Source organism: Alternaria viburni (genome assembly GCF_023758015.1).
Source record: "Alternaria viburni strain BMP 2772 chromosome Unknown scaffold_13, whole genome shotgun sequence".
NCBI classification, from domain to species: domain Eukaryota; kingdom Fungi; phylum Ascomycota; class Dothideomycetes; order Pleosporales; family Pleosporaceae; genus Alternaria; species Alternaria viburni.
In genome coordinates this window covers 235065-254287 of record NW_026055782.1, presented here as the reverse complement: position 1 = coordinate 254287, position 19223 = coordinate 235065, and the positions used below count along the sequence as shown (strand labels likewise).

Below are 19223 nucleotides of genomic sequence, written 5' to 3'. Positions count from 1 at the left end.
GTGATAATATTCATGATATTCAGCAGACACCCTCACGTAAACGTACTCCAGCCGTGGAAGCTTATACCGCCCCTCGTATTGCTCAAGCAATTCAAGCGTAGAGAATAGCATGGCGATCGACGTGATGAGTTCCCTCTTTTCACGCCCAATGTGTCCCAGGAAACGATGGAAGTCATATCGCGCATAATTGAAGCCGAACGTTGTGTGGGAAAAGAAGAGAGACTCGGACTCGGACCGGGTCTGACGACATGTTCGAAGGAGTGAGACGGTGGGGGACATGGGTCGGCCCGAGCTTGTTCGAGCGTGTGTTGAGGCAGTCCGCGGGCGCAGCAGTGGTTCAATGGAAGAGTCGGCGAGAGCGTAGCCGTAAATTTTGTTGCGCAGCTCGCCTGGAAGGCGCAGCAATGGCGAGTTCTTGGCATTGGCTTCTGTGCTGTGCATGTCAGCGGGTCGAGCGAACATTTGCAGCGAGAGTTCCAGAGAATGTACCTACATAAGGTCGTGCTTGTCGACGGCCTCCTCGGGGATGGAAGGCAGAGTTGCGACGTAATCCATCCTGTGTCCGCCCATTTGAGTTTGGGGATTTCTCCGGCGGAAATTGGTTGGTGGCTGGTTGGTTGCACTGAATCGCAATTGCAGCTGAACCTAATGGGCTATGGGTATATAGACCGAGCCGTGAATGTCAGGGCTCCATCGAGCCATTGCTTACCCACACTTAACTAAGGCAGTAGTCGTGAACGCTTATCCTAACCGAGTCAGCTCACAATTCACTCCCAATCACTCAACAATACCCTCATGATCCAAAATACAAGCCATAACTTTCGTATATATCCAAACAGCTTCGAACCGAAATATATGTACGTGAACAAATATGTTACCAAATCGTGCATCCGACCAAACATTTCCCTTCGTAAATGCAAAAGACATAATCTCAAAAACGCCAACGAGATGCCCTTGTTGCTTATACTCCGTTGCCAAATGCGTAATTCGAGTTTTTAGAAACCTCTTTCTTGGCTGAGAATCTCGTCAACCATGGGTTTCACGGTAGGCATGTAGCCTTGCATGACTGGGCACCAGAGCGCCTTCTTCAGCCCCAGTTCTGTGGCCATGTAGTACATTAGGCGGTTTATCCATTCTCGTCGCGCTGCAATGTCTATCCTCCTGGGCTCTACCCTGTGGTCCAGTGGAGGTAGGTCTAGCGGGTGATCGTATGGGTGCGCGGGGTTGGGATCGAAGATATGATTCTTCTTTGCATTTTGATCCAAGAGCGGGGTGTTCGATGGCGGACTCGCGCCAGGAGATTGGCCGCTTTCCGACTTGGTCCGAATGTTGCGGAGTTCGGAAAATGCCGGTGCTGCCTCGTAGGATTCCAGAGCCGTCGACGGCTCGCTTGAGGAAGACGCGTTGGAAGTGGATGTAGCCAGATGTGGTTGCGAGTAAACTGGCGGTGGTGTTGGCAGGTGAGTAGCGCTGTGCGGATGCTTGCCTGTATTGCTATCCGGCACAAGACCTGAGCTGAGTACTGAATCCATCGTACCCAGGGGCCATATGCAGATATAGCCCCGCATGCCACAAATATCGGTCGCAGACTTAGTATCTATCGGTACAGTAAAGCTGCCAAGTATGGAAGAACAGTTCTTCTCGATGACCTCGACTAGGCGGGCGGTAGCGACCGAGTGATGCATCCGGAGATTTGCATTACTTAGAGCAGTAGGCATAGACTGCCCCGGGGCTTCTTGAGGGCGGAAAGATAGGCAAGGGTCCCGGAATCTCAACATCCAGTTCAACATCTCGAGCAGGTCACGTAGAACAAGTATGCGGCTTGTACGGTAGAAGCCCCAGATCCAGACGCGCTTCAAGCTCGGGTATATGTGAATCTCTTCCGGTGCGCCTGGACAACCCAAGAAAAGCTTTTGCAACTTGGCGTCGTAGGTCGACCGAGCCTCCGGTGTGTTGGGTGTCATGTGGTAGTTCCAAGCCGGTGTAACATTTGCCTCCCAAGCTTCGTAATCGCTCTCTAGTTCGAGCGCGCTCTGTAGAAGTTCTTGCAAGGCCATGCGGTTGGTTGGTGGGTTTGGACTTTGCTTGGTCTCGTGCCATCTGGCATGTAGCATTGCCGCTCGCCATATTAGACGAATGACAAAGGCGTTGGAGTTCTTGTATAGACTTGGAAGTAATTCGTCTACTTTGACCACATCCCTCGTGGGTATTTGGGGACGTCTTGCTGCCTGTAAGTTACCTAATAGCTGTCGCAAGGTTAGCTATCCGCGGAAAAAAGGTGTTCATCTATGACGGCAATTACCAGATGTGCATAGATGACTTCGTAAAGTCTCGCTGATATGATGTCGCTGTAGAACTCCTCAACCGTCCGCAATTGAAGCATAGCATTTGCGCCCTGGTTGTGAGCCAGAAATGTTCCTTTCCGCTGCACGCTGGTAAGATTCTGTTCATCACGTTAGATTTTGTGCATATCATCAAACTGTAACGAACGGGCGTACCTCGTAGATGCCCATCAGATGTACTGAGCAAAGCGCAACATTCGTGGCTGCCTGCTTCTTGTCCGCGATTGCCTTTGTCAACATCGGAAGGGCCCTTCCTACGCATTCCTCACCTAGTGCTTGCGCATGAGAATCATTGTATCTATTAGCGAAGTTGACGTAAGATACTGCGTCAACCGCTGTCGCGATCAATGAGTTCTCCGGGGCGTCTTGATACAAAAGCGGGATAAATGTCCACAGGGCTTCATCTGGTTGGTCGGCTGGTCGGTTCGGCGAGTCGGGCAGCACAAAGTCGTACACAAAGCGCTCAAAAGCTCTTCTACGGAAGTCCGGATTGAGCGACGGAGTAATAGTCAGCCGACTTAGATCGATGGTTGCGGACGCAACGCTTGATGATTCTTGAGCCGGGTCATCCACAGAGCCACCAGGAGAATGTACACTACCGCTGGACGAGCGCGTGTCATCCAGATGGGGTGGTGTTGACTCGTCGCTTGGTGGCGTTTTGATATAGGTGTTATTATAGGTGTTGCTGTAGGCGTTGCTACTTTCGGCAACGGTAGCACGTTGGTTTGACTTTGATCGCTTCCGCCACGACTCTTCTGCTCTTTGCGCAGCCGATGCCGTTTGGTTCCGAAAGAGGATGTCGGCTTGGTCTCGATATTTGCATTCATGACCTGCCTTGCTACATCGACTGCAAGCTGGTCTACCCTCATCGCACTACTCTGGCATCAGCCTTGTCCGCATGGCCGTCGTTGCCCTGCGCGTGGTGCAGCATGAGAGTAGGGCAATTCGCGGAATTGAACAGAAAGAGATGCGTACCTTGACTTTACGGGCTCTGCAAGCCTCGCATCCCTTACTGGGTCGGCCACGATAGGACATGCTTATGCTCTGGAGGCGATGAGGCGGTAAGACGAAAGGGCGGCAAGCTCCGCAGTCGCTGCTGTTCAGGCTCAGGTAAGGTTCCTACGAAGCAAACACTAGCGCGGGCATCCGATTGCACAGAACAAAGAACGTCAAGTCTAATAACTATGTCTCCTCTCCGGTCCGCGAATGTGCTGCGTGGTCATCCGAAGGGTCCTGAGCCAGAAAAGGCGTAGCGGCGATCAGGCTGAAACCCAGGCCGCGCTTTTACGAGCTTGGAATGGAGCGCCCGGTGACTGGCGGAAGATGGACCATAAGGGTTGAATGGCAGAGATCGAAGGGCATGGGGTCAGGCCCGGTGCTCGGGAAAACGGTGCTGCATAGTGGGTTGATGTGCCGTAGACTGCATAACTGCGTCACAAGCGACAGGCATCTCTCGTTGCTGACTCATGACTTAGTGGTGTCTTGGCGCTCAGCGGCCTCCCGCTTGCCGACTGCGACGATGCTGCAACACCAGACGAGGCGTTCAACTCCATGCATGTTTCGAGGCACAGCCAGATAAGCTTTAGACTTCTTAGTGTCGAAATTCTTACTCTTTCTGGTGTATCTATCTCATAACCTATCCTGAACTCCAGTATTAGTCTGCAAGGTCGATGCAGGCCGCCTACTTTCGGAGCGCCTCAAATACGCCGACCAACAACTCCCGATACGCACCCGATCATCGCGAACACGCGATGCCAATGTTTCAACGGTCGTCTAGCAGGGAAAGATGGCATGTCATTTTCAACGGCTCCAGCGTTCGGAGGCCTAAAACCATGACATCAACTTATCATTGGGCGTTGACAGCAATCAGTAATCGGCCCTCTTCCAACGGGCGACTAGTAAGATTGACTGGACCGCTCCGCGAATTTAAGGTTTGGAAACCACTATGAATTGCGGAGTATTCACCCAAGTCTCTTGACAGCTCGCCTCTACTATGATGTGCCAATGCGCTTGTGTCTTGAACATTGCGAAGTTTTCTCACCGGTGCCGGAAGCATAAAGGGGTAACCGCATACATTGGGAGACTTTGTTTCACGCTACCCCGAGTTTCAATTTCGTCCACATTAACATCTGACAGGTGTCCGCACCAAAACCACAGGAGTAGCGAAGCCAACACTACGCGCATGCACAGACAGTAATTTTCAACGACGAGATGCGCTCATGCTATAGCTTCGCCAGCAGGTGCCGACCACCATCCTCACTTCCCAACACAATCTCCTCGCTGCGCCAGTCCGGATTGAACGTTACCTTGTTGAGCGGATTTCTGCGATGCGCCATGTCGAAAAGTTCCTCATATACCCTACCATCATTTCTGCCCAACGCACTGTTCAACAGCCAATCTGGTATCGACCAGGCGTCCACCAGCTTCACCGCATGTGGTCTCAATTCGGCCATAAGGTCGATGATCCCATCCTGCAAGGCAAAGACCGACTCGGGCGGCACGGCGGCCGTCATTGTAAATGAGGAGGCGAATTGGTCGAGGGTGTAAAGCGCGTACAGCTGGAAGCATGTGCGTAGGGCGGGCGATGCAGGCGGAGCTATGGAGGTGAGGCTGTTGTAGAAGTTCGTGACGAGAATTTGCTCCGAGTATGCGCGGCTGAGGTTATGAAGTTGGATCATCAGACGTGTCCACGGCTTCTTCTCGACAACACGTGCTTGATAAGCGCGGTAGGAGAGATCAGCCGCACGCCACTGGAACACGTCGACTATACCTTGGTCATCTACAACACCGTCTTTCAAGACGTTCTGAGGTAAGCGATGGTCTTTGTTGCGAAGATAAAACTGGAAGAGCTCGTCCGTTGGATCCTTGGCCGGTGAGTCTGGGTCCTTGACCGCATTCGACATCTTCTTGATGAGGTACGCAGCAACCTGTTGGGTAATCATCCAGTTGTCGCCCTCCACAGTTGGCTTGGAGAGGTAGTCACCGTTTAGCCCTACCAGCCCACTCCCACCACCGAAGCCATGGCCGCCCATTGCGCGTCGACAGGTCTCGATACCATCCGCAGCAAGCGTCGTACACAGGCTCTTCAGTCCTGAGCTTGCGCTGTGCAACTCCGCCAAGGGTCCAAAATCGCCTTTCTCGATATCTTCTCTCGACTTGTGGTACAGCTTGTACATGTACTCGCCAGTATAATGCAACGCGAAAGTAGTCGCAAGCAACGGCAAGATCCGTATCTGTACGGTAGGGTAGTCCAGAACCTTCATCTCGCCGTCTGAAGAATTGGCAGAATCGCGGTCTTTGAATTGTCGCCGGATAGCGCAGTATCGCACAGCGACGGTAACAGCCCGCGCAAGCACCAGCCTTGCATGCATTATGATCTGTCCGCGTACGAACGTCAGACTTCCATATACGACAGCCGGATGTCCAGTCCGAATGAATGCGCCTGTCTCGTCCGAAACCTCCGCATAGCGGCTCAGCATAGCCGACTTGGGTACGCGGAAGTGGTCGAAGAGCATATATCCATTATCCATACTTGCATACCCGTATTTCGGACCGATATCGCCTACCGCAATCCCTTGCAAAGGTTGATGGGTCTTCGCATCCCGAATCTGCAGGATGAAGGTTTGCGGCCCGTGAGAGGCATACTCGATCTTCTGGTCTTTTCGGCCGGCCTTTTTGGATCCTTCGGCTATGGAGGACGTTTTCGGCAAGAGCAATTGTGCGACCACAATCTATACGCGGCTACGTTAGCGAACGCCCAAGGCAGACATAAAGTTCTGGAACAGTCGCACGAGAAGGGGCTGAATACGTACTGCATGTGTGGCGGTCCTCCCCATCGACCCATTCCACCATTTGCTCGCCGTGAGAGTTGGGCTGTGGATCTCGAACTCTTTCTTCATCGGGTCCCACTTTGCGACGGTTTCCAGGCCGCGTACGTTACTACCATGGCCTAGCTCAGTTTGCGCATAGCAGCCGATGATGTTGTAGTTGAGGATCTTGGGCATCCAATACTTTTGCTGTTCTTCTGAGGCTTGCTCGCGTACCGTTGTGACTGTGCGATGCGGTGCATGTCAGCTCCCAGCGCCCCGGTGGTACGATTATGCACGACATCTTTCTCAGCTGCAACCTTCCGTTGACTCACCGAACATGCTCATATGCAAGAAGTATGGGCTCATTTCATCAGTCAGGTATTCCGCCATCTGGTAGTCTTCATGGTTCCAGCCTTCGCGTCTCATCAATCGCTGGATGGCTTTCGCTCTTGCCAGGCCTAGGTGGTACCGCTCTGGTCGCGACAGATTCAGCTGCTGATCTTTACTGAAAAGCTTCTCCTTGCTCAACACGCGGAGGACCTTTTCTTGCCGCTTCAGGAAGTCATCACGGTCTAGAAGGTGCTGTGCGAGTTGGTGGACGTCAATGCCCGAGCCGTCGCGTTCGGCTTGGAGGGTTGCTGTGCCATCGTGTGCGGGCTTGAGATGATCGGTGAAGTCTGCCATGATGCGATTGGCTGGTCGTCAATTGTTTGCTTGACCAACAGAGTCAGTCGCAGGCGTTTCGAAGCGAGGTGGGCGAGTGCTGTTGAAGCCGACTGAGCTGGCCGCCGGACATTGGAGACAAGCTCGCATCGTGAACCTCAACGCGCCGGCAATAACGCGGAGATGTAAGCTGCATCACTGCCTCGGTATACGCGGATCATGTGTGGTGGGCAGAAGCCGTAGATGTCGCGCGGAGAAGGTTGATGGCGCAAAGCTGCGGGGCGTCGAAATGCGGGGTCGCAGGGCTCGGTGGCCGTGGAATGGCAGCATTGCTATCGACTAGAAACATCTGACTAACGAACAAACATCACCAAGTTTAGGTCAGGGCCACTCGTTAACACTACGATGCAGATCGGAAAGCATTATAGTATTACATGATAATGGCCAGCGTGATCATGCTACCATACGCCATCAAACCCAAACCCAAACACCAGAAGAGCAACCATTAACGAAATCCATCCCAACTATAGAAAAACGCCCCCCGATTTTGAGATACCACCCAATGCAAGCTAATTGTACAGGATATCAAATGCCCGACCCAAGTCGTTAACCGAAATTCAACACCAGATAATCATACCCTAAACCATCGTTTCGAAACGAAAGACCGTAAGCGTCATCAACAGATTGGTGTACCGGTGCACCAAACTCGCATTGCCCAGAAGAAGGCAACCACAACATACCAAAGAACAAACGATGGGATTCACCGTTCATTCAATCACCGCGTCGGCCCAAGAGCTCAATCCGCCCTCCTCTTCCAGCACACGCGTCATGTCCTCTTCAGCAAGTCGCACGAGTATCTCAAACGGCGCCTCCTCTTGGTTCGCAGTTTGCCTCCGCCGGGGAAGGAAGATCATGCCGCCATCACCCGGACCGTAAGATCGTCTGATGAACTCGGGTCGACCAGCCAGGGAGTCCTTGCCTAGATCCGTACCAGGTATGCCCCAGCTGATATCAGCGCCGAAGTTGAGCCACGACGAGATGTATATGTCGGAGCCGAACTTCAAGGCCAGTGCGACCTCGGTGTCGGTAATCTGCTCGATCGACTTGAAGAAGGTGAGGTGGCGGTTCACCCATTCGTCGTCGACGTCGAGGATCGTGCTCTTGATGGTGTTTATGACGTTGATGATTGTCGACTTGGTTACACTGCCGTTATTTGTCAGCTGGGGTTCTCAAACTTAATCGCGTTGCTCAAGATTTGCGAGTGCAAGGTTCAGGGCGCCACACAGTGTGACATGCGATCATATGGTAGTAGGGGCTAGACTCACCGGTCCTCTTTTGTGAGGTCTGAGACGTTCATTGTACCTCGCGAGAACAAAGCCATGTTTCCTGTGTAGTCTGTGGATACCGGAGGTCGCTGCCGTCTTCGCAAGTCCGTCGCAATTCCGATGCTAGTCTCTGTCAAGCCGCACTTGGTCAAGCGACTTGCTCTAGCGCGGGTAACATGCGTCCAGACCAAGGCTGCAAGCACGTTGCACATTGTCGGAGGGGTGTTCTCGGGAAACTGGGTACGTAGGGTTTCCCTGTACTCGCGTACTCGTGATGCTGGAATGACGAAGAGCCTCTGGGTACATTTCGTCTCTTTAGGTAAGGTTTGAAGATACCGGGGTGGGCCATCACAGTAGCAGTCTGCGCTGGCGCTGCCTTGTGGTGGCTTGATCTGCTCGTCAACGGCTTTCCGCATCTGAGACTGCTGGTCGGCGACGCTTTCCATGTCTGTTGTGGTTAGTCACAGCTTAAGAATGCAGTGAGGGGTCTTACGCATGATTTTGTGTTCTTCGAAGAGTTGCTGCTTCGAAAGGCTCGAAACGTTCTCGGCGAATGTTTGCCAGAAAAGAGTCACACCGGAGAAGTCAAAGACACTGTGATGCATATACATCGACAGCACAAGACCGCCAGGTATGAAGAAAGCCTGGGTTCTCATTGCCGGTGCATCGCTAGTGTTGAAGTCTACCTTGCCCTCGCCGTCTCTTGGAATACCAGGATACTCTGCGAGATCTTCCGGCACGAACATCGATGACTCGAATGCACTAGGTGGCATGCCATCTCTTTTGAGTTGCTCGTAGGTGTGTGGAAAGTTCTTCTCATGGTACGGAACTTGCTTCGATCGAAAGACGCGACTCAGATGCTTGCTTGTGATCTCCGCTGGATAGTGGAGAGCAAGCTTACCCGCTTCTCGGTCGGCAAGTGTGAGAGTGCCAGCCAGAAAGGGAAATTTGTTGAGTGTGAGGCGAAGCCCAGCACTCAAAGACTGTATGGCATCCTCGGCGAGATTCTGATCGGGAAACTGCGGATAACGTCAATTTCTGTCAATACAACAAATGATTCGGGAGAACATACGGGAAAGATGCACAGAGTCTGTATGTAAACGCGCACTACATTTTGGTCTAGACATGAGAGATGAAACGACTTCATCGGTATGGGCGGAACGTGTGGTTTGGCCAGCATCTCGAGGAAGCGGGGAATGGTGCTAGTGATGGGATCAAAAAGCCGGCCGTTGCGCGATACTAGGGGTAATTCAAGGGACATGGTCGTGGCTTTTGCGTAGTCAGTATATATACCGGAGCGATGAAGAGTCACACATACGACGAATTGGGTGAGCAAACACCCAGGCATGTGAAGCACGAGATGATTTTACCCCCTTCACCGCAAAAGGCCCCATTGAGCTGCGCCTGGTGTGACGGGAGGCATTGGCCCACTACGGGCCGAGAAGGACTATGACCGCATGCGGAAACATCTGTGCGCGTAAGCCACGCTCATTCCCGCCTTCCCCGCCTGTCTGCTTATTCGTGATTCACACTCAACCCTTGACGTGCGCCAAACGTGTCTCGTGCCGTCTTCCCCGTCCGCTTTGCTCGACCGTGCCTGAGTTACCAAACCTCGCGTAACGGATGAGGTGCAGCCGATGCGGCAACGTTCAGAGAGGGTTCCCGCCGACAAACGAGATGGGCACGACTAGGACCGTTCGTATGCGTTGCTTTTCCATCTCGCCAATCCTCGCCTTTCGAGGCTGAGGTTAGCGACAGTATGCAGCTCGAAAAACATCAATTTGCTATTCTGTGACGTCTATGCCCCTGGCGACAAGGGTGGGGCGCATAGGAGTTGTCCTTGTTTGTCGACTGTCAAAATCAGGCTGTCATCCACGTCCTTCGATCGTGCTGTCGCTGCGGGACTTGTCGCGGCACAGCGTGACATTCCGATCGTATCTGAAATTGCGGGTTTGGCTGCTCTTCATCCTGAATGGCCCATGTGACCAGGATGCCACGAGGCATTGTTTGATCATCGATACCAAACTAACTGCAGGCAAATCAATACACCGGAAGTGTTGCCTTTCTTTAGTCGGTGTGCGCCTCAAGCAAGGTCAAATTGCAGCCCTATGACCAGGCGCTTGGATGCTTGTGTGCCCGAACCACTTTTGCGACAGAAATGCATCCGCGTTTAGCAGCGCTGAGCGTGTCATGGCAGCCTGGAGGGATCCGCGAAACCAAGGAGCCAGCGCTAGCACATAGTTGCTTTCAACGTCCCAGTCGATGTGAACACGTTTTTCATGACTGCCTTCGACAAACCAGTCTCGCCGCAGTATTGAGAGCTCACCGAAGCTAGCTACCATGGTGACACTCCAAATAGCATCTGACAGATAGCGGTGTGATGCAGCGCCTCTGAGCAGGCTGTGAGTGTAAACAATGATGCGTCATATGATCGGTAAGGCCTTTGAGGAGACACGTCGCCGGCGGTCCTTCGGTTAGTGGGTCGTTACCAGCGCGAAATGCCAGCAAATACCATCAGCATCGCTAAGGAACAATCAAACAGAACCCTTGTCGGCAGTAAGATGACGAAGATAGATGTCGATGCGGCTGCAGCCATTGTGGCTGACTGATGCAATAAGCCCCACGTTATGTGCGACGGCGCTGCCCAATAAGCGACAAGCGCCATGCATGCAGCGCCTTTCGAAAAGGAAATAGCATGCTCTTCTGATCAATCGGGCTCGTTCCAGGCAGCTGCATTGCGGAAATATTTGCAGAGCTATCAAGGCTTCCATGCGCCTTGTAGCCTCTTGCATTGAGGGACTATCTAGGCGACACCGTAGGATTAAGGTTTGTAGGCCGTCGCACAGCGAACGGCGGTATGCAAGGCCGGGTAGACGACCCGGAACAGCGTTGGGCGGGAGAAAACAACGAATTTGTGATTGAACGTACGGGGGCATAGGCGCCTGAGGAAGTAAAAACTGGAAATGTGGATCGAGTCGGGCTTGATATCATGCAGCCGCGGCAACCATGCGACCTGGGGAATTGATCGCATCCTTCGTGCAAAGTTATGAGATTGTGACACGCGTGTAGTGACACGCTCAGGGCCGGCGCGTAACGGAAACCCCGGAGGTCTGATGTGATGGCATTCTGAGAATTGCACGTTGAGTGGTTCTGTCCAAGAAGCCGTGCCGACCGGTGACAGACCTCTCTGCTAGTCCATGAACGGTGAAGGAGCAGTGACCATCGGCACAACGACTCGCGTGACGGCCCTCATTTCATGCATCGAACGCGGGCGGAAGAGCCGAACGGTGTGTTGAAGCTGTGCCGCATGCAACTAATTGATGCCAACGTTATGCGAATCTGCATCGCCTTATTATCGAGATTGCCGGTGACCTTGGGCCATCATTACGGCTACGAGCGTGCGGCGGGGCCTTGCACAGCCATTAGCGCCGGGAGTGAAAGCGTTGCGGGGTTTCGCGGAATACTTCCCCGCGAATCTTGTGATACGATCGGCTAAGGAATTATACTCTTGATGAAACCCCGCATGCGAGTCGTTATATCCGAGCGTTTGTAGCCGGCTCATCATGTAGTACAACACCTCGATACCCAGGTACGAAGAGTGGTTACGGAGCATTGGCGGTCAAGTCCCAGATGCTTGGGCAGGAACCGAGCAATACGATGATGGAAGACCGATGTTGTATGGTACCGAAGCACTCTGGGCGTAACGTGCTGCCGAATAGTGTAAGCGTGTGTGCAGATATGCTCATGACGTGGTGCTGAACATATCCTAGCCTCTCTTCAGTCGGCTTCTCCGATTTGCCAACCGGAGACCTGCGCGTATAGCTATTGACGACGTTCGGTTGAACTTGCAAAAGACCCATCTGGAGTTACTCTCGGATGTGCTAGCCCTGAGAGAAAGGCTTCTCAGCACGTTGACAAGTGCGACTCGTGAGGCACTAGAAAGACGGGAAGAAGTATACATCGCTGTCATAGCACCTGGAGGCTATGAATACGCAGTAGCGGTGTTGGCGATACTTGCTCTTGGAGCTGCTGTAGTGCCACTGACCCCAGCCCTACCCGTAGAAGAGGCAGTCTACTTCATCGAGAAGTCAAGATCAGTGCTCGTTCTTGCCAGCTCATCGAATATGAGGAAATGTCGCGACCTGGAAACCCGGGTTGCATCGGTGAGTAACAAGAGCTTCCAAGCCATAAGCATTCAGCCAACGAATTCGTGTCCTACCCTCCACGCTGGAGACATCATCATCTCTTCCGACCGGACTTTGGATGAGAATGCGCCCGCTGTAGTCATCTTCACCAGCGGGACGACTGGACCACCTAAGGGTGCAGTTATGCGAAGATCTTACATCTTCGATTGTGCGCTCGAAGTGGCAGATCATTACCAGCTGACGGAAGATGATGTCGCTCTCCACGTTCTTCCGGTGCATCATGCGACCGGTGTTGGCATCAACTTCTTTCCATCTCTCGTGGCTGGTAGCCGTATCGAGTTCCGCAGCGGAGGCTTTGACGAAGAGAAAATGTGGCAGCGATGGAAACAGGGCGCTTCCGACAACAGACGACGACTGACTGTCTTCTCTGGTGTACCCACTATATACATGAGAATGAGACGGTACTATCAACAACAAATAAGCAAGTTACCTGCAGATGAGATGGCGAAGTACGTCGCGGGCGCGAGACAGTTTCGAGCCTGCTTATGCGGAACGTCAGCACTGCCGCAGCCACTCGATGACTTCTGGAGGGATCTGATGCAAAAGCCGATCCTGCAAAGATACGGCGCTACTGAGTTTGGGGCTATCTTCAAGATGCGCCTCGGCGACGAGAGCGTGCCAGAAGGTTCAGTTGGTGAACTTGCCAGCGGCGTTGATGTCAAGCTATCCGAGGGAGACGAGGGAGAGGTGCTCGTCAAAAGCCCAGTAAGTCTTACATGTGTCGTTTTGATAGGATGCACTAAGCAACTTCAGCACATGTTCTCCAAGTACCTGCGCGATCCTGAAGGAACTGCAAAAGCTCATGATCGAGATGGATACTTCCGAAGCGGCGACATTGCGCGACGAGAGGGCAAATATTACTTCATTATCGGTCGAGCGTCTCTAGACATCATCAAGTCAGGCGGATACAAGATCTCGGCTCTGGACGTCGAGCGCGAGCTGCTGAGTCTACCATATGTAGCCGAAGCCATGGTGGTTGGTGTACCCGACGAGGAGTACGGGCAACGGGTCGCCGCACTAGTCTCGCTGCAGAATGAGGAAATGTCTGCTCCTTTCTCGGCTTCCAGCGATGGTTCTCAATATGTCTTGACGATCAAAGACTTGCGACGAGATCTACGGGAAAGGCTAGCTGGGTATAAGCTACCCACGCTCCTAAGGATTGCAGATGGGGAATTTCCGAAGACAGTTACAGGCAAAGTGCAAAAAAAAATTCTTGGGCCTCGCTTCTTCCCTGCAGATTATCATCGGCGTTCAGGAGTACAGGAATGGGACGCGCGATCTCCGAAGACCTTGGCGAAGCTTTGATCTTTCGGGCTTATCGTACCGAACATTTTTCTGCGCGTCATTTCGATCGAGATGAATGATCAACGTATGTTCGCCATAGCGCATATCTAGATGTTTACGGCTCATCATCGCATAAACGAAAAGTAACTGTACCATTCCATTGCAATGATAGTGGGCCCTTTCGTTGTCATGACGGAACAAAGATCATAGGGCAATGGCGCAGGGGCTACAGAACGTGTTCAAGTAAAGTAGCAAGTAAAATAACATTACACAATTGCAAAAGAGCTTCCTCGTGCTCAGTATTTTAGCGCACTTATCTTCTTAGTGTTCTCAGTGCTGCTTTGTACGTCGAGGTACCTCCTTGCTTCCTTCGAAGGTTTGCATGCGGCTTCGCGCGTCGAGGGGGACCTGATAGCATAGTCTCCACGAAAATATTCGTTGTCTTCGATAAAGGTGTCCATGGTCTGCTCGTTATAATCAATACTTTGGCAATAGACCTCTTTGCGCGGCCCGTCAATTCTTTCAGCAGATTGCAGAAAAGCGCAATAACCTCATCGGTTGACGATGTTGCGGGGACAGAAGAAATCAAAATGTCTAACTCGACAACGATGTACACTTCCCGACAAACGTTTTCGAGGGTAGCCCCAAGGATCTCAAGCCACTCCTTCGCCGTGGTAGCGTTGCGAAGCTGCGTGCAGCTTAGCGCCGTCGATTTCTGAGAGTGCGCTGAGTCGCCCAATGTAAGCGCCTGAGCGGCAAGTGACTTGAGAATGTCCAGCGCGTTCGGGGTTCTGGTGGCTCGATCAGACAGTTGTACGTTTACTGCCCAAAGTGTTGTGATGTTTTTGCTCTTCAATTCTTCAGTTACTCTGACGGCCGCGTCGCGCAACGCCCCTCGTTCCTGGAAAGTACCTTTGACCAGCATGAGTGACGGCTCTGAGTACTCTGCAAACCTTTTCAACGTCTGGGATTGCCAAAAAGCATTTGGAATGTTGACCTGCTGAGTTCGTCGGCGCAGATTTCGTACCATGACGGCCTGACTGTAGCTCTCAATTGGATCAAATGATGATAGCTCCGCTGCGATTCGCACCATTTCCGAGAATTGCAAATCCGATACCTTGTCGTTTGTATCCACGAGTGAGGATGAATTGATGGCTTGGTGATCTATGTACAGTAAGCAGGCGTTGACCTCGTCATATGAACACTGTTGACGTACTGATCATCATGCATCTCATCTCAAGGATGGTGCTTTCAGACCTCTCCACTCGATCAGCCATCAACTTCACGATCGTGTGCATCTGTCTCAGCTCCACATGAGACCCCGCAATGGCTAGCTGCTCGATATTCCGTGAGCCCGCCTCGATATTTTCCAGAACATCATGGTAGCGTAGCTCGGCAGGACGCGTAACAGAATGCACGATGTGACGCAGAGTACCCTCTTGGTACCAATCATGGGCGCGGATCAAGAACCGGATGATCTGTGCATACAATGCTTCTACAGCATCTGTCATTCTCGTCGTTGGGTACAAGATTGTCGCTAGTTCAATGCGAGGAAGAGCATCTGCGATACGAGCGAGACCCTTTGCTATGCTTGCAATGACACCTTCATGGTTCAAAAAGGCCTTGTTGTTGCGTTGTCAACATCGAATCGATCTCGATATCTCATGCTATGGCCGGGGCGACTCACTACGAAGAGAAATTTCATTGCGCCCCAAGCTAGGGCGACATACTCTGGATGATGCTGCGCCAGTATGTCGAATATGTTTCCATAATGTATCAAGCGGCTGGAAAACCGTTCTAGCCATTTCCCTGCTTTGTTGCTGCGAGAGGATGCGTAATTATTGCACGCGATCTTTACGACGTTTTCCAAGCCTTGCAAAGTGGCCGACTGATTGGCGAAATCGACCTTGCGCTTATCTTGTGTCAATTCAGAAGAAAAATGAAGAGACGCGAGCTTGTATGAGCTTTCTGCACTGCTTCCTGGTGTACTGCGAAATGTTAGCGTGAAGGCTAATGCAGCTACGACCTAGGGAGGCGCTTCGCCGCGGGACTGCCCTAGGGTCATGGCGGGCTGCATACGTTGTACTAGAACAGCCGACCCATCCTTCACTCAGTTGCTGCTGTTGCGTCGTCATTTTATGTTCTCGTCGTCGGTCTGGAGAAATGACGCAGTTTCTCACCCAGTTTCCAGGCTGCAGCGTTCAGCTGCCAAGCAGGTGGCTTTTGTACCAACCTCGTTGTGGTTAGACCCTGTCGTCTTACCTACAGACTCCTGTCGTCGTGCGGGGTCCTGCTATCTATGCGCTACCATCCTTCCCAGCCTATCTGTTGCAGATGTTCACCAAACCACTTAGACCCAAAAGAGGTCGCAAAAGCGATCCTGCTCGCCCCTTCCATTCCATACCCACTGCAGGCTCAACAAAAGCGAGAGACTACAGCGACGAGGCTGAAGACTCTGATCACGAGGTTGAAGAGTCTGGTGGGGACGAGGCTGGCGGGGACCAGACTGAGGGCTCGTGTGACGGTCAGGGTCCAACATTCCGCACTGATGAGGATGCATCCCAGATAGACAGTGCAGAGTACGAAACGTCCAGCCCGGGTTCATCTAGTCCCGGTTCTGAATCTGCATTTTCAGGTGTTCGTCGACCCTTGTATCTTGGGGGCAACGAGCAATCCGACCAGAAAGAAAAACTAGAAGCAGAAGCAGAAGCGGAAGCGGACGAGAAGCTCTTCAATATCGTAAAGAAATTGACCATATCACGAGATCAAACAGAATCTAGCAACTTCGCGACACAGAAACTTTTGGCGATCGCTGCGAACCTGGAAGTTTTGACGGAAAAAGTACCCTTCGAATTTTTGCCACCACCATCTCCCTCTCAAGGCAATAACGCTCTTCAAGACTATCAAATACAGCTTATGCTTTTGGAGCAGCAGAACAAAAAGCGAGTGCTCATGGCGCAACAAGAACAAGACAAGACGCCATCTGACATCCCTAACCAATCATTTCCTGGAAGCTCCCGTCTCGGCAAAGCCCCCGAACCCAGCTCTCCATATTTCATGCCTCTCGACATGCAACAGCCACCCTTGCTTACCATCCGAAACCCACCCATCGCTCACTCAATGGAAGCATCGACACAGATCCACGCCAATGCCGGTGAGTCAGAGCTTGTCAGCCGGCTGTTGAAACGGATCGATGATTTGGAGAGAAGCATTAAAGGATCGGAACATCCACTGGGGCAGGGTATCAGTCCTCCACGCTTCCAGGTGCTCCATATATTGGATGATGTAAATGGCAGTGTTTGTCTTCAAGAGCCGACTTGGGCTCTCGGAAAGGGGGGAGGTCTGCAGCTGAGAGCGGAGTCACCACTAGCTGACTTGAAAACCCATCTACGAAAGAACGACGACATCTCTTTCTTGGTATACAAGTCATACGCAACACCTAGAGTCAGCGCTATTGATTTGGCCGAGGGTCTTGAAACAGGCGTACTCCCTGCCCCACAACCGTCGAATGAGACCATCACGATCATGTCCGAAGAGCTTCGCGTGGCTTTGCAGATATTTCTCAAATCAGCGTGCACGCTTGATGAGACACAGCTACCTTCGGTCTTGGATAATCTACAGGCTCCCTACCTGTTCTGGTACCGTGGCAGATCAAAGGGACAGACTGTGTCGAATCAGCTTCCCAAGCACCAAGCGCATTTGAAGCTACTTTTCGATTGGATTGAACGCAATTACGCCGCCAAGTTTGACCAGTTCGAAGAGATGAAATCTCGTGGGCGCATATCTCATGCATTCACTGAATATCTATTCTTCCCAGGCGATGTCGTTGTTGACCAAAATGGCAACAAGACTCAGGCCTATCGATTGCGAGACATGCCGACGTTACAAAGGGCTTACGGACGTAACCATGATTCGCATCAATTTGAGAAATCGTCGCGTGTAGGATCAAGGGCGGATGAAAGGAATAAGGCCAACGAAGCATGGGCTTGGGATATGTCATGTTCGACTATCGTTTACGATGGCCAGTTCTATCGTCAAAATGAGACGCTCACACTTAAATTGGTCGCCGACAGTCACGATCAAGAAGTCGACATTGCTCAGTTGAGCATAATCCCCTTGCCATTCGTCAGTAAGAATCTACAGAACCAACTCTTGCAGAGAGGCCGTACATTCTGGTCATGTCGTGTCAAACGCCCGATCTCTTATGAGGGTGGGGATGAAGAGACGTCGCATACGGTAGGAACAAAGCGCTCAATCAAATCTTTGCTTTAAGCAAAGCTAAAACATGCTATAGTACGGCGAGCGATACGTAATCGACAACAAAACCTTCAAGAAGCTCCACGACAATGATCAGAAATCGAAACGAAACCAAGGCCCCGTGTTCATGAGTGGTAGCAAAGACAGAACGTCATTATTTGTGAAAAGAATGGACGAAGATGATCCTCCTCAAGCGCCCGACATATATCTGTTTCCGCCAACTATACCTGGATTCTCCCTGCGCCGCAAAGTGTGGAGTATGAGTTCTCTTAACATCTATCATGCAAAAAAGCTGACTACCCATAGTCGATCTGGTGGTCGACAAGATAGTCGACATCTCATGGAACAAAGAGGCCTTCAACCATCTAGTCGCTGACGACAAGACGAAAGAGCTTGTCCACGCTCTGGTGGCCGACCGAATCTCTAGCGAAAGAAACACCGACATCATCCAGGGCAAAGGCAATGGACTCATCATTCTTCTTCACGGAGGCCCTGGCACCGGCAAGACTTTTACCGCAGAGAGTGTCGCCGAGCTGGCTGAGAAACCATTGTATCCTGTTACGTGTGGTGACATTGGTACCGAACCAGAACAAGTCGAGAAATACCTCGAATCAGGTAAGTTCCAGTTGCAAGAAATGCACATGAGCCAATTTCTGACTTTGCACGTCCACCACTGCAGTGTTATACCTAGGTAGCCTCTGGGATTGTGTAGTGCTCCTCGATGAAGCTGACGTGTTCCTTGAGGAGCGAGGGATAGCTGATCTAGCACGCAATGCCCTAGTTTCCGTCTTCCTCCGTGTGCTGGAGTACTACGACGGCATTCTTATCCTCACATCCAATCGCGTCGGCACATTCGACGAAGCCTTCAAATCCAGGATCTCACTTGCCCTGCATTACCCCAACTTGGGCAAGTCGCAACGATGCCGTATCTGGAAGAACTTCCTGAACCGCCTCAAAGCGCTGAAAGAGCCGGGTATCGACTTCGATGACATCGAGTGCAATGTATTGGAATTGGCGGACGAGGAGCTCAATGGTCGACAGATTCGCAACGCGATTACGATCGGAAGGCAGCTCGCAAAGTTTCAAAAGAAGGAGCTGTCGTATGCGCATCTGAAGCATGTTGTTGAGGTAGCCGGTCAGTTTGAAACGTATGTCAAAGAGACGAAGGAGAATTTCTCAGATGAGCAGATCGCTCGGCTTCATGGACGCCGGTAGTGACCTCTTTCTCATCCCTTCCATTATTTAGTGGGCGGATTCAGTCATCGTGTATCTCTTGTGTGTTGCGGGGATCGTACACCAGTAGTGACAGAGGGTGGTCTTCGTCACATTCTTCCAACG

At 51.9% G+C, this 19223-nt stretch overlaps 5 protein-coding genes across 5 annotated transcripts; 2 read left to right on the top strand and 3 right to left on the bottom strand.

Annotated features, from left to right (window-relative positions):
- Positions 1–995: 995 nt before the first annotated feature.
- J4E79_006456 (uncharacterized protein) lies at positions 996–2582 on the bottom strand (the record flags this gene model as incomplete). Its single annotated transcript, XM_049355327.1, has 3 exons — positions 996–2228; positions 2303–2425; positions 2499–2582. The coding sequence occupies 3 exons, from the start codon at positions 2580–2582 to the stop codon at positions 996–998; spliced, it is 1440 nt and encodes a 479-aa protein (XP_049210000.1).
- Positions 2583–4564: 1982 nt separating this feature from the next.
- On the bottom strand, positions 4565–6835 carry J4E79_006455 (uncharacterized protein; the record flags this gene model as incomplete). The annotated part of the gene is made up of 3 exons (XM_049355326.1): positions 4565–6073; positions 6155–6393; positions 6484–6835. The coding sequence occupies 3 exons, from the start codon at positions 6833–6835 to the stop codon at positions 4565–4567; spliced, it is 2100 nt and encodes a 699-aa protein (XP_049209999.1).
- Positions 6836–7581: 746 nt separating this feature from the next.
- J4E79_006454 (uncharacterized protein) lies at positions 7582–9286 on the bottom strand (the record flags this gene model as incomplete). Its single annotated transcript, XM_049355325.1, has 4 exons — positions 7582–8017; positions 8140–8587; positions 8633–9158; positions 9212–9286. The coding sequence occupies 4 exons, from the start codon at positions 9284–9286 to the stop codon at positions 7582–7584; spliced, it is 1485 nt and encodes a 494-aa protein (XP_049209998.1).
- A 2510-nt stretch (positions 9287–11796) lies between these two features.
- J4E79_006453 (uncharacterized protein) lies at positions 11797–13649 on the top strand (the record flags this gene model as incomplete). The annotated part of the gene is made up of 3 exons (XM_049355324.1): positions 11797–11859; positions 11910–13049; positions 13098–13649. 3 exons carry the CDS (start codon positions 11797–11799, stop codon positions 13647–13649), a joined length of 1755 nt encoding a protein of 584 aa, XP_049209997.1.
- A 2313-nt stretch (positions 13650–15962) lies between these two features.
- Positions 15963–19131, top strand: J4E79_006452 (uncharacterized protein; the record flags this gene model as incomplete). The annotated part of the gene is made up of 5 exons (XM_049355323.1): positions 15963–17864; positions 17923–18142; positions 18192–18500; positions 18565–19033; positions 19074–19131. The coding sequence occupies 5 exons, from the start codon at positions 15963–15965 to the stop codon at positions 19129–19131; spliced, it is 2958 nt and encodes a 985-aa protein (XP_049209996.1).
- Positions 19132–19223: the final 92 nt, after the last annotated feature.